The sequence below is a fragment of the Acanthopagrus latus genome, chromosome 21, assembly GCF_904848185.1.
Source record: "Acanthopagrus latus isolate v.2019 chromosome 21, fAcaLat1.1, whole genome shotgun sequence".
In the NCBI taxonomy this organism is placed as follows: domain Eukaryota; kingdom Metazoa; phylum Chordata; class Actinopteri; order Spariformes; family Sparidae; genus Acanthopagrus; species Acanthopagrus latus.
In genome coordinates this window covers 14,183,023-14,197,988 of record NC_051059.1, presented here as the reverse complement: position 1 = coordinate 14,197,988, position 14,966 = coordinate 14,183,023, and the positions used below count along the sequence as shown (strand labels likewise).

Here is a 14,966-nt window from a genome sequence, read left to right as displayed (position 1 = left end):
TGCCGAGTGAATCAACCTGCTGCAGTACGTCAGTGAATAACAGGATCGAGCACGCAGAGATAAAACTGAGGTCATGCAAACAACACTGGTAACCTAGTAGCAATAATGAATACACACTAATCACTTTTTGTTCTTACACAGTAAGTGTGGTTATGGTACTAGATTTGGATGAATAACCTCACAATCTCGAAGGAAAAGTTTTAATAAATTATTTTGAAAAAAAAAAAGTATAATAACACTTTAGCTTTGTAGCTTTTATGATATTCATTACCATTTAAAATGTATTAATGCCAGTTCAACCCTATCAAACATTGATGCACCATTCTTCTTGATGCTATTTTTAAAAATAATATAATTTACACTGAAATCAAACAGGAACAGAAATTAAGCAGAACGCCCATCAAGTCACTATCCACATGTTTATTTAATAAGATTTTCTAACCTTAAGAATACAAGGTAAGCAGGAGAAGATAATTAGCAGTTACACTGCTATCCTGTAAACTATACTTAGGGAAAATACAGAGTTAGGAATGGAACGCATGCTGCCACCTTACCAGCCTTATTAGCTCAAGTCTGACTTCAGAAGTGCATGTCATGAGTTTCAGGCAACAAACGTGTTGATGTTTTGTGTGTGTGTGTGTGTGTGTGTGTGTGTGTGTGTGTGTGTGTGTTGTGTTGTGTGTTTTTTTTTTAACTTAATGGGGACTTTGTTGCAACATTGTTCTAGAGCTCTTTATTTATTCATTCATTACCTTTTTTTATTATTTGTTGAGGGACCATGTGCAATATTAAACATAAATGTTGCCTTATAATGCATTGTATCAGATTAAGAACTTCACAGCGTTTAAAAACAGTAGAAGACCAAAATCCTCCATTTATTGAAAAATACAGTTACAAATTTACAAAAAACAAGATAAAATAAACTTTTGAAACTTACACAGAAAAATATCAAAATGTAAGAATTCATATGATAATATGTTTTAAATATGAACCGAAAAAGCATTATTTATTTATTTGAGTTATTACTGGCTACTTGTACAATTTATATTGATCATTTCAGACGTTTAAAATGAAAACATATTACATTTTGATGGAAACCTTCAGTATCATGCTTTTAAGTTAAGTTAAAAAGCCCAAAATCCCAACATCACATTATGTCACCATGTCACACATTTGTATAATTTCTACCTGGTTGCTAGTTTGGCATGTAGGAATTGATTTAGCACAGCAGCTTTGGCGCTGGCTCAGGTGTGTCTGAGCTGACCAATCAGAGTGGACTGGGTATTCCAGAGGAGGTGCTACTGAGGGGGAATACAGATCTTAAGCACTGGACAGTATGGTGTTGATGAAAAACTGATGTGTTTTGAGAATTAAAGCCAGTTAACCTATTCTAGTAGTAAACCCAACATGAAATAATAAAGTTGAAAATGAGCATAATACTGTATGTCTCCTTTAGCAAGCTTAGTATATAACCACACCTGCATTATTTTAACATAATTCATTAAACCATACTAACAATGTTTTGTTATCCTGTTTTAAGGCTTTCACAGATTTTAAAGGGCTTTGTCTTTTTGACTGACTTCGACTTTGATCAATCAGGGACGTAGCCACTCGCTCGTGACGACCACAGCCAATTAAAACTCCCGCAGCGGTAAAGGGGGCGTGGTCGGTGAGAACAGCTGGTGGGGGCTAGTGTGAGGCGCTGGAGCCGAGTGGTTGGTTGGTCGATGGGGGAAACAACAACAAGCTAGGCATCATGAGGGTCCCTGAAACACTGTTCTGGGCCGCTTTTCTCATCCAAAAGGTGAGAGAGACCGAGTGTATTTCTTCAAAAACTGTTTCTCTGCGCGTGTACGGCGCACGGCGGCACGTGGCCGACACGGACAGACTGTATTTTCCTTACTGACGGGGTTCTGGGATTATTAGCTTGGATGCTATGACTGTTAGCTTGCGGAGATCACCGTGGGCCCTGGAAACCCACACAACACTCACCTTTTCCCCGTAACGTTAACCTCGGAGGATTATTTCTGCTTCACCGCAATGCTGAAACCGACTCAAGGTTCACGACAGACCGCGTTTTGATAGGGACTGACAGACCAGATGCGTCTGGAAATGTTGGCTAACAACTTACACCATGCTACAGTTATAAACGTGTGGTAACGCGTCTCAGATTTTAGACTTGAGGGCAAAATATTCGCCTGCTCATCATAATGTCACCTGGTAAAATATTTAAACGAACAGTACTTTGACCCGCTGAGTGAAAGTATAACTAATGCCGACCGGTAGTTCTTTTTCTCAGCTGACTGGTGACTGTTTTTACGAATAGAAAAAGTGTTTTAATTCAGGTACTTATTAGCATCATGATGACTGTAAGTCAAGGCTCGGATAACAGACGGCCATCTGATAACATCGTCTAGTTTATGAGACTCACCTGGCTGAAACTAACAGCGATTCTTTCCTCAGTGAAATATTCAGCAGATCTTCTTCAAGCTGTTGATTCACCTGTATGGTAGTTTATGTTGTTGCTGCACTGTATTGCTTCATACTGAAACTTGTTCATAATATTTTGTCCATCCCATTTATGTATTTATTTATTGTTATGCATTAATAGCAATCACAACTGCTATTAAATACCAAAATACAGTGTAGTTTTATGGTAGTTTTAATACACAGGCGAAAAACTGTTCCTCTAATTTACAAGTGTGGTTAGTTTTCACCTCTGTTGTTTAGAAATATATATATATGTATATTTAAATATATATGTTCGAATTTTTATTGATTTTTCCTTTCGGTGAAAGAGAAAATAACAAAAACCGATACACACTTTCTGTGGAATGTTCAGCTGTTCATTCCCATTTCCCGCCTCTGTGCCTCCTGAGTTCTTATCCCATGAGTTAACTGTTCTCATATTTTCAGCTATTCATCTGCACTAGTGGTTAGGCCTCATACCATCCTTTCGTGCTAATGGGCCCTTTACAAGCTGCCAGCGAGACTTTCAACATTTCCTCAAAACTGTACAATTTCAGGACAAAGACAGAAACATGTGTGACTGGTCGACACTCAGCGTCTCCCAACATTTCCGAAGTGTAAAATTCTGCCTTTAGTACGTACATTTATTACAGCACATTAACTCAACAAACTCATGAATCTAGAATTGCTGGACTGCTGCCTGTGCGGCCCAGTGTAGAGGAACAGAAGATGGACCGTATGTACTACATTATATCATCAGTGGGCAGGTGCTTTAGTGTTTGCGGTCTGTAGTAAACAAGGCTGCAATGTCCCTGGAGATAAAAAAAAAAAAAATGAAGCCAGAATAAAAATGTGAAGCCAGGGCGTATACTTTTTTTAAAAAGGCGTCAGGTTATAAGTTACATTTTTTACTTGAGCCATCAATCCATAGTTGTTGTATTAGGGTGTATTTATGTGTGTATTATATCTGGTCTTGTTTTCCCTGTTGTGATTTAGATATTTTTTAAGAATCTTGTGTTTTATCATTTTATGTAATGTATTTGTATATCCTAGAACCGAGTTTGAAATACATTTTACTCCCTTTCGATTAGGTATGTAAAATATATATCAGACTGATAAATTAGCTGCGTCCGTTTCAGGAAATTCATATGATTTATTTGTCGGAATCGGTGAAGTTGAAGCTGATATATGGGGCCATTGATGCCCACCTTTGATTCACAACAACCTCACCTTTCTGACCTTCAGGTGTGAATAAACTACAAGTTATGAACTTCTTTTCAAAATTAAAAATTGTGAAATGATGGTTTATCTTATCAGTAGTGGCTGAAGAAAATCTATCTCTTCGATCCCTATGTGGCTTGGTGTGTTTTGTACACCCATGAATAAATGTAATTAAATATGATGATTTTTTTTTTTTTAAACTTGACTATCATTTACATTTACTCTACTCTGTTTGCATCCAAGTATCAGTATTGTCACCATACATTTTTAAGTTGTTACAGGACAGCTCATGCTTGCCCGGAATTGAAGATCAAATCTGTGATAGGAAAATCAAAGTTACAAACATTTGATTGACATGGAGTGACACAGATGTTGCTGTTGTGTTGACAGGTGGTGGGAGAGTTCGGCATGGCCCATTTCAGTGACAAGGGCAAGAGCAAAGGAAAGGATTACTGCATATTCTTCAATTCACAATGGGCACGTCTACCACAGGACCTAAATAAGGCAGTAAGTGAGTAGCAAGTGGTGTAACCAAGGTTTTGTAAGAGGTGATAATGGCGACAAAACGCTTCACAGACACACAGAAAGGTGGGAATGAATTGCGGTAGGAATGTGATCATTGAAATGGGATGCAGAAATCTGATCTCCACTTTAATGCCTGTTAGGAATGTGGCAGCTTCTTTCTGAACAGGTTGGAGATGTTTGAGATCTTTATGACTGATATCAGACTGTAATGAGTCACAGTAATCTACGCTGCTGGAAATGAATGCATGATTTGCAGTTTCTAGGTCATGTGCAAGTTCCATTTTGGGATATAATTGTGTCATTAGAAAAGAAATCCTCTAAAACAGTCAGAGGTTTTTAAAATGCAGAGATAGCCTCATACCTCCATTATCAAGGATCAGACTATGACTGTATTGACTCCGGTCTTTTAGTAGTGACCAGATCCAGCTCATTTTAATTTATTCAAGAGGCACTCTGTCTCTGAAAATAGAAATTAACATGAATTAATGTCATTAGCAAAAAAAAATAAAAAAATGTTTTTTTTAAAAAAATTCATGTTGAGAATTTCTTCCAGCTCCTGGTAACATTCTTGAAATTTTGTCTCAAAGTCACGTCTTCAGATCCATGACCTGACATCATCGGTCCTGTGCTCACCCTCTGACGTCCCGGAGGGAGGCTTCCCAAATCGCATCCCCATGGTGATGAGAGGCAACTGCACTTTTTATGAAAAGGTCCGACTGGCCCAGATAAACGGTGCCAAGGGCCTGCTCATCGTCAGCAAGGACAGACTGGTAACCCTGCTCAGAACTACAAACATCCCAAGGCTGTTTCTTGTAGTCACTGTGCATCAAGACTAATTTGACTGTAACACTTTAGAAAACATAAATACATGTTTCTTTTTTAAAATGTTTTTATAACAGACACCACCAGCAGGAAACAAGACCCAGTATGAGGAGATTGACATTCCTGTGGCACTTCTCAGCTACTCTGATATGCTGGACATAAGCAAGGTGAGACGGCAGATGGTGCAAATAAACAACATACCTGAAGGTTCCTACTTTATAAGTGTTTGTCTTCTTGATCATCTCTAAACATTTTACATCATCAGCAGAGGTGGTTGTATTTATATATAATATATATTGTTTAATATATATATATATTGCGTATATATATAAATCACCTTTGGGAGCAGACAAACAAAAATACAAAATGGATCTTTTAGCCTTTGCCTGACCCTGTGCTGTTTCTTACTCCTGCAGACATTTGGTCAAGGTAGACTGGTCGCCATGTATGCACCCAATGAGCCAGTAGTGGACTACAACATGGTGATCATCTTCTTAATGGCAGTAGGAACAGTCGCCGTTGGAGGCTACTGGGCCGGCAGCAGAGACAGCAAGAAGTAGGTGGACACGATGTAGACATGGACATCTAATGTGGGTTTTTTTTACACATGGTTTCTGTAGGTTTCATCAAGTTAGATTACAGTCTTTTATAGACCTTTTTTATGTCCATACTGGCAAGAAAACCCAATCCTAATGGGCTGTATGCTTATTGGGTCCGGAATTTGGTAATTCTCCAAATGTTTTGTCGAACCATATTTGTTTTTTGTCAGATATTTATAGCTTTTTACAGCAGCTTTCTGTTTTTCCGACTCTTTGACCCTCCGACCCTAATTTGAGCTTCAAACATGTTGCCCATATTTTCCCATAATAGATCAAAATAAAGTTAACAGATACAATTTGTACTTCTGGAAGTATTTTGTTCATGCAGGGGGTTAGTCTACACACCACATTGTGACACACTAGCTAGTGTGCTCCGATCAATTAGAGGTTATTGGCTGTTTCTGTTCTGTTTGGTAGTTTTGTTGCATTGGAAACATATTTTTGCCCAAAACACATTTAAAAGCGAGACTGGAGCTGATGCAAAGTTATGAAAGAATGTCAACTTCATCTTCAAATCTGTTTTTAAGACCTATTCAAGACATTTTAAGGCAAAAAATTCAACATCTTTTGAATCCAAACTGACTGCCATTACATGGAAAGTATTACAGAAGTAATCAAAGTTATGCAAAGTTGAAGTCTTTTGAGGGGCAGAAATGGTAGTTAGGCTGTCCATGAATATGCGGCTCGTAGTGTTCAGTAACAGTTTACCCAACCTCGTCCTTTCCACAACATGACATTATTACAGGACCCGAAGTTTCCTTTTTCCTGTGCATGCCATGCTTTCAGTCCCGGTGGCTAAATTTGAATCAAAGGTTATTATCAGGGGAGTTATCTCCGGGGAAAATTAGTCACCGTTTTCTTGGCAAAGAAATAAAAGTGTATGACTGCTCAGTTTTTCTCCCGGAGAAAGAAGGTCGTAGTTGTCTCATCTTTTCAAACCAAGCAGTCTGCTTTGCACCGCTGCGACTCCACTAAAGGCCACTGTTGTTTATTTGAGGCTGTGAGTGACTCACTGTCTTAAGCCAATCCCAGTCCGTCCTTCCTGATGGAGTTGCCAAGGTGACTGAGGGCACAGTCAGATGGGGTCTCTGACGCACAGGACCGCCGGCAAAAAACATTCTGGATCACGAGTTGTGTGTTCCAAACTCAGGAAGGAAGTGAGTGCCGGCCAGGCGGTCGAGTGATGGTAAAATATTCACTGTGGATGGTGGGGCGACCGTCCTGGCTGCTTTGGCGAATCACCAGCCATCTATGAATACTGTTTAACAAAACAAAGGAAGGACGAAACCCAAGAGGCTGACGGGCTGTTCTACATGGGACTGTTTTGTTTAATAAGCTGGCACAAACAGATGAGTGTGCATAGATACCAATCATTAGTCTGTGAAATGAGCGTGCCTCTCCGAATTTTGTTTCTCCCCTTCCCGCAGGCGCTACATGAAGCACAAGAGGGACGACGGTGCGGAGAAGCAGGACGAAGAGACAGTAGACGTCACGCCCATCATGATCTGTGTGTTCGTGGTCATGTGCTGCAGCATGCTAGTGCTACTCTACTTTTTCTACGACCGCCTGGGTACAGCGCCTGCACTCACACATAATGATTGAAGACATTCATGCTTTGTTTAAAAAAAAAAAAAAACTTTTTATGAGGATCCACTTTTATGTGCGTAATAGATTAATAGTGGTTTCAGTCCTGTCTGCCCAATATGTATTGCTGTGTGAGGGATGGTTTGCCTCTAAAAGCTACTCTGTAATTTTGCCCTCGCTCGTTGTGGTCTTGCATGACTCAGTAAGGCATTTGATTTGTTTTTCCTAGTGATCATCTGAGAGGGATATTGTGAGAGCCCAACTCTAGCTAATAGTGAATGTGTCACATGTCCAAATTTCACCAAATATGGCACAGTACTCCCTTTGGTCATCAGCAAGAAACTGGTGTGAAATGTGCAGTAGATTGGATGAACGCTTCTTAAGATGTGCAAAGAACAGACTGACCGAGATTCCATATAGTTAGATATAGTTGTAGTTTGGTAAAATCGAATAAATCCCATCCCTACTTCTGAAATAGAAGCTGTGAAGATGAATAACTATGCTTTCCTTGTGTGAAAAACGATTCTCTTTCACGTGTCATCACTTCCCCACATTATGTGTCAGAAGGGTTTACAGCAGGGTGTAGACTCAGAAGATAGCTGGAGAAAAAGCCCAGACCATTTGAGCAAATGCTGGACAACAAAGTTACTTAATGATTCCTCCATGTAGCTCCAGTGTAAACTTCCTCCAAGCTGCTTGAGCAACAGCACACTCTTTATCCTCATTTCCTCTCACAGAGCTGCTCAGTGTCCAGCATTGTGAGGCTGTAGATGCAGTTTACAGATCTGAATCTGTGAACTTCTCGAGTGCTGCGATCATTCCCCTGATAAAACTGATAGCTGCTGACAGACCGCTGAGCGTCTTCCATCAGCTGTTGTTCATTCACTCAGCACACTGAGTACTGGACGCAAGGTGGTGAAACTTGTACCACCATTCACATATTCAAACTGTATTTCCTTGTAGCATATGAGTGGATATCATGTGATCATATGCACTGATCTCCTGTCTGCCTGCTGTTTCCTCTCTGTCCAGCCATTTGGGTCATAGCCATCTTCTGTGTGGCCTCCTCGGTCGGCCTCCACAGCTGTCTGTGGCCCTTTGTCAGGAGACTCCCCTTCTGCAAGTGCAGGTAAGACACGTCGATATGGTTTCATAAGCTTACCTGCCCAGAAGTCACATCAACGCAAGTCATATTGATTTCTGAGGTACTGGATTGGGATCAGTAAATTAGATCTAGATTCATTCATTTATCCCACAGCCTTGCACATGCACTAAAACATACAGTACACGAAAATAGATAAGACGTGAAATAAGAATAAAGTTCATTAAAATAAAATAAAAGATGTTAATAAACAGTTTGATAATCAATCAATAATATACAAATGAAAACCAAGACATTTACAAAGAATTGAAAAGATGCATTGCAGAGAGAAAAAAAGATTTCAAGTAGCATTTAGTTTTACATGCAGGTAACATGTAACGGCCACAGGGTGCTGCTTCAATGAAGCACTTAAATGAATAAATGCAGCCAAACAGGGCTTCTAATGTAGAGTCTGAACGAGGTCTTCCTGACTTATCCTGGTTTATTCATTGATTCATTTATTGATCACTCAGGGTCCCAGAGAACAACTTGCCGTACTTGCACAAGCGGCCGCAGATCCGCATGTTGCTGCTGTCGGCCTTCTGCATCGGTGTCAGCGTCACCTGGATGGTGTATCGCAACGAGGACCAGTAAGTGTCATATCCAGTCACATGCACAGAGAAAAACCTGCCAGTTACCAAATCCAACTAAGAATTTGTTTTTGTATATATTTTCATGTTTCATAAATCCAGCTTGACAAGGAATTGTTGTTACAATCAATCAGACAATCCTGAAACACAGCTTCCCGTTTCCTGCTGCTCTTTGAACATTTGACACGTGGGCTGCACTTTTCTTTGTTCATCAAGTGTGAGAACACAACATTTAGTGCCTGCACATAATCCAGTAAAGTGTTAAGTGTTAGTCCTTTAATATGTACAAAGGTTTTACACAAACATAAAGCAGAAAGAGACAACATATTATATTTAAAAAAAAGATGATGTTTCTGTCTGTAGGTGAAGCTTTTTTTTGTTGATGATTTAAGAACACCTGTACTCTGTGAGTGATGCTTTTTTAAATGTCTGGTGACATAATGGTAGCATTTTTCTGTCTGTGTGATGACAGGTTGTAGGTGGGTTATGATGACTCACAGTCTCGTTATGTGTCCTCCAGGTGGGCGTGGGTGTTACAGGACGCCCTGGGGATCGCCTTCTGCCTCTACATGCTCAAAACAGTCAGACTCCCCACGTTTAAGGTGGCTAAGAACTCTCATAAACTAAAATAAAAAAAACTTTTTTAATTGTGTTCTACTGAATAATAAATGTTTGGTTTACACGCCGTGGTTGGTTTTAAACTTACCTGATGTGTTCTTGTCTCTCTGCAGGCCTGCACCTTACTGCTGTCAGTCCTTTTCGTCTATGATGTTTTCTTCGTATTTATCACGCCCTTCTTGACAAACGTACGTCAGAGCTGTTTTCAGGTTATTCATGAGTCTGCCGTCTCTGTTACTGTGTGTGATGCTCACGTCACCCGTGGCCTTCTCTCCACAGAGCGGGGAGAGTATAATGGTGGAGGTCGCGGCTGGTCCCTCTGACTCCGCCACACATGAAAAGGTGAGCTCGGTTTCAATTTCCTCGACTCCCCTCAGCTCAGAGGAGGATTAGCTGACACACACTAACACAGGTATTTGTGTTTCCTCCAGCTCCCCATGGTGCTCAAAGTGCCAAGGTTAAACTCCTCTCCCCTGGCTCTCTGTGACCGGCCCTTCTCCCTGCTGGGCTTTGGTGATATCTTAGTTCCAGGTAATGAACTGTTGTCAGAATACGAGGAACTGAAACTGCCTACTGATGTGGTTTTGTTGTTGTCACAAGCAGAAAGTTACTTTACATTGAGCTATGTAATAAAGTGCAGAGAAACACTCGAAATAATTGTGTCCGACGCAATGACACGTGGCTCAATTACTGATCTGAACACCTCTCTGTTGTCTCTTGTGTCAGGTCTGCTGGTGGCGTACTGTCACAGGTTTGACATTTTAACACAGTCCTCCAGGATCTACTTTGTGGCCTGCACGATCGGTATGTACCTGTGTGGCGGGGTGGGAGGAGCTGTACTTGGTGAAATGTCGCTGCAGTGTTACGATGAGCTCCGTTTGGACAGGGTTGTTATCACAGGGGCAGGTGGGGAATACATTATTACAGGATGTGGTCTGTAATAGTTGTTCTCATCGGTGTACGTAGCATCACTGACAAAGGTGAAGTCAGCTTGTGTGTTGTGATACTGTCGTAATTAAATGCGTAGATTGACAGAACGCATGTTAACTGTCCATTTTAGAGAGACACAAACAAAAGATACCTGTCTGTGTAGACAAGGCCTTGAATTATAGTAGGACCAGTAAGTTAACTTTAGTGTTGACCGGACGTCTCTGTCCCTTTCTCTCTCTCTCTCTTCCCCGTCAGCGTACGGCATCGGCCTGTTGATCACCTTCGTGGCCCTGGCTGTGATGCAGATGGGTCAGCCGGCCCTGCTCTACCTGGTGCCTTGCACTCTGCTCACCAGCCTCGCTGTAGCTCTGTGGCGCAGGGAGTTGCGCCAGTTCTGGACTGGAAGTGGATTTGTGGTGAATACCAGTTTGATATGACTGCCTACCGCCTACCGAAGAACAGAAAGGACTTTACAAAAGAAAAAAAAAAAAGGCAACAAGAAAAGAAAACAGAAAAAAAAAAACATCTAGTTAAATAACATGCAGTAAAGTAGAGTTTTAAGTTGAGTAACCCCTTTAAATAATTCCATCCGTTCCAACTGCCTCTTTCTGTTTCACTGTCCCCCTCCTTCCCTCCCATCGCTGCTCCTTTATTTTACTGTGGGTGTGCTCTAGTCTGCTGCTGAGGGCTCAGCTGTCTGTGAATGTCACTGCAGGTATTCATCTGGGCTTTGCTACTTGACACCATTAAAACATCCTGATCTTTCTGAAGATTTCCTTTTTTTGTCATTCCTCCCTTCAGAGTAGATGTCTGTTTTCATTTTTCTGAGATAGTCTAGTAGTGAAGCTATCATAGGTGCTCCCAGGGGTTGTAGATTAGCTCCTGTGTTGTCTGTGTGGTTTTCCCTGTGGGATTTTCTTTAGAATGCTTCCTCTTTCTTTATGCATCTTGGACTGTAACCTTTCTGTACAGGAATACCTCTGACAACTTTTAAGTCTCCTTTAATTTGGTTTTACTGATGAAGCAGGTTGGAATGAAAACAGTCCGTTTAACCTCAAATCTAGCTGTGGACAGAGGAATCACTGTATTATCTTTGGTTTTGTTTGTCTTATCTGCAGCTTTTCTGTCCTCATGACATTTTGTTTTCTGCCCGACACAGTTCAGCCATCTTATATAGACACTTCTTTTTGTCCCCTGCAGCCTGCCATAGCGCTCACACCCATCAACTGTACACAAACTGCAGCGCCGCAGATAGAGGAGCCCTCAACCAAACTGGAGCCGCAAACATCAGAAGCCACCAATCAGAGCGAAGACTCACCCCGACAGCCGCCTCAGGAAACGTCCCCAGCTGAAAAAGACGGCGAGGAAAACAAATCTGACTGAAAGGATGTCTTGTGCCGCATTTAACACTTCACTTCATCTTCTGTTTTTTTATGTTTTGCGTTTTTTTTTTTTCCTACATGTGTCTCATTCATCGGACGATTTAAGTACGGGCGTTTATTTGCACTTGGTGTGAAGGGAAGAGCAGAGGAGCTCAGTGATTTCTGAGTGGCTGGTTCAGCAGGGCAACGGGATTGGACACATGAGGCCGAGGCATTGAAACTGACAAACACGGCAAATTTTAAACCTGAACTCCTTCGACAAATTTACACTCTACACGGTCTCTAAAAGGAACCGAAAGGCCAAATCTGGATGCCACACAAGCTGTTTAATACTCAGTGCTCCCAATAAGATGAAGGCTTCAACAGCCCTGAAGGCCCGGTCACACCAGCATTTAAAATGCAAAATCAATTCAGTGAATGGATTAATTCACAAGGTGAATCCACAGGAGTTATGTAGAGCATCAACAAAAAAGTTGAACGGAAGAAAATACAAAAAGAAAATCTATTCTGATAATCGAAGATTTTTTTTTTTTTAAGCAGACATGCCAAAGATTTGCTGGTTCCAGCTTCTCAGTTGTTACATCCCGGGACAGATGAAATGGAAACAAGCTCAGTGGTCAATGTGACTGACCAGTGCTAGTGTGTTAGCATTTAGCTCAACAGCTACCTTAGTTTAGACACAGAGCATTTACAAACAAAGACCTGTGCTGCTTTCCAGTGTGACGGGGCCTCAGAGGTGCCAGTATGCTTGAAATGAACTTGTTTGAACGAGAAGTGTCGTCTGTTTAAACCAAAAGGTAAAGTGCTACAGAGATGCAGTGCACAAATGGAAAAGTTGTAGGTAAGTATATGTGATTGTCGGTATGCTGTTAAGAATCATTCCAGAAAGCTTTTCATTTCGAGCATACTGAACCCTTTATTCTCCAAGCACCATAATGCTGTGTCCACCGTGTGGCACGGCTCGACTTGACATGCTTGCTTTAACAGGTGCTTTCTCGGTTTGCTGCTGCAGCTTGTAACCCCTCAATGTTGGCTGGATTCTTAGCTGATCGCCATAGCTAACCAGCTGAAAGTGCTCAACACACTTTTATGATCCTCTCATTGGTAACTAAACAGAGGAACATCTGCACTTTGTAAATTCAACACAGCTTGTTTTTTGTTTTTTCCAAAATATGGGTTCCAACTGAATAAAAACTCATCAAGTTACAGTTGGTGTGCAGGACCGACCAATCATAGGTTTAAAATCCATCAGCAACTGAAAGTGAAAGCAAACCATTTTGCCAGCAGGAAACCATAACTGTTCCAAGCAAGTCAAGTTGGGCAGAAATTCAACAGTATACTCACACTACATAACAAGTCATTTGATCCGTCTGTAATCCTCCATTATACTTTAATTGACACCAGAGTCAGAATATGAAGTACAGCAGTTAACACACTTTAAAATGAGTTGCCATCTTGGTTGTTGACTGAGCCAAAGCGATCAGATTTATTTTTTCTTTAAACTGAAACATTTGTTACTTTTGTTATATTTTGTTTTGCATGCTATGATTTAGATTTGTTTTTTACCCTTTATATAAATCCAGTGTATAATCTCTAGTGCAGACAAAAAAGAAAATGTTGTCCACAGCAGATATTTCCCCCCTTCCAATAGTTACTCATATTGTCTTAAGAAAATTGATTTTGGCCTTAATATGAGTCCGTGTCGGGAGGTTCAGCGGAATGTGTCACGTGTTAAAGTTGCTTTATGAAAAAAAAGTACTGTACTCTGATGATGTGCTGCAGTTTGATGTGTGAGCTGAGGAGCGAGCGACGGGCGTGTTAATGTTCATAGGTTAGTTTGTAAGAAGCATTTGCACAATATTTTTTAATTCATGGGCTGACAGAAGCTGTCTGGCTCGTGTCTGTATGTTGTTATGTATACTCATACCGGTTTAAAGAAAACTGAAACAAAGGTAACGATATGTCGAATATCCATCCTGCTTCTGTTTTTGAAATTCTTCTCTGACCTCACTCCGATTCTGGTTCTCAGCAGTTTGTTACACCTGTTAAAGTGAGATATTTCTGTGTTGAAGCTGAGGTCAGAGGTTCAAAATGAGAGCAGTTTAGTTGTCTGGATGTGCCCTCGCTGATGACCAGGACGTGAGGAGATTATTCATTCGCCAGTATAGTTTGTTGTCACCAGGTGGTTTTTATCGCCTCTGTTGAGGAAAACATATAATAAACAAACAGTGTATCTCATATCTGCTGTCTTTGTCTTTGCTGCACAGTACTACACCGAATTAATGCTGATACTGTTTGAACGGCTCCTCAGCGGCAGCACTCGGGATGCTGTCTGTCAGCTCTGGTGTTGATGCAGAACATAATTCAGCCCCTCGCAGCGGGTTCTGAGTCTGAATGCGTCTTTTCATCCAGCTGTGAAAAAGGTCTGCCGCTGCTCGGGCTCCGCGGAGATGAACAGCAGTCTGACAAAGAGGCTCTTTGTCATTTCAGTTCAGAAACTCAAAGTGTAAGGGCTGTTTATACTGAATCACTGTCTGATCGACTAGTGTGCTGTTTGGTGGATGGGTAGCCACACGGCACTGTGACTGCATTTATTATCAGTAATCCTGCTGAAAATCAAACCAGTCTTAAGTTTAACACGATGCTTTTTGAGGGTCTGTCCAGGTACTCTGTATTGAAGCTACTGATGCCGACATTCTGCAAGGGAAATTATGAAAACCTTCAATGTAGACACATAAACATACTCTGCAGTTTTTCAACAATGCTGTTGCAATAAATGATAACACTTTGTGTCAGCTGCAGGTCCAATCACAGGTACGTGTTTGATATTTAAAGGGCAGTACCAGCTGGTTCTTTCAGACTCACTGCAATCGCCAGAATGAATGTTGTTTCAGCAAATCAGACATTTTGAATCTATACATGTCTTTATTTTGCAATTTGAGTTTACTTAGGTTAATTTTTTTTATTTTGTGACAATGTTCTACTTGTGCTCAGTCAGGCTTTGGCACAAAGCCACTGTAGTTCTTTGTGAAAAGATGTTTCATCAACGCACAAGCTACGTGATATGTCCTGATTTACTGTCTTG

The 14,966-nt window shown here is 40.9% G+C and overlaps 1 protein-coding gene across 1 annotated transcript; it reads left to right on the top strand.

Annotated features, from left to right (window-relative positions):
- The first annotated feature begins 1,650 nt into the window (after window positions 1–1,650).
- Window positions 1,651–14,121, top strand: sppl2 (signal peptide peptidase-like 2). Its single transcript, XM_037083338.1, has 15 exons — window positions 1,651–1,804; window positions 4,081–4,197; window positions 4,803–4,985; window positions 5,115–5,204; window positions 5,454–5,593; window positions 7,064–7,206; window positions 8,253–8,349; window positions 8,835–8,951; window positions 9,472–9,553; window positions 9,683–9,757; window positions 9,849–9,911; window positions 10,001–10,100; window positions 10,296–10,373; window positions 10,755–10,915; window positions 11,700–14,121. Exons 1-15 carry the CDS (start codon window positions 1,757–1,759, stop codon window positions 11,880–11,882), a joined length of 1,677 nt encoding a protein of 558 aa, XP_036939233.1. The 5' UTR covers window positions 1,651–1,756; the 3' UTR covers window positions 11,883–14,121.
- Window positions 14,122–14,966: the final 845 nt, after the last annotated feature.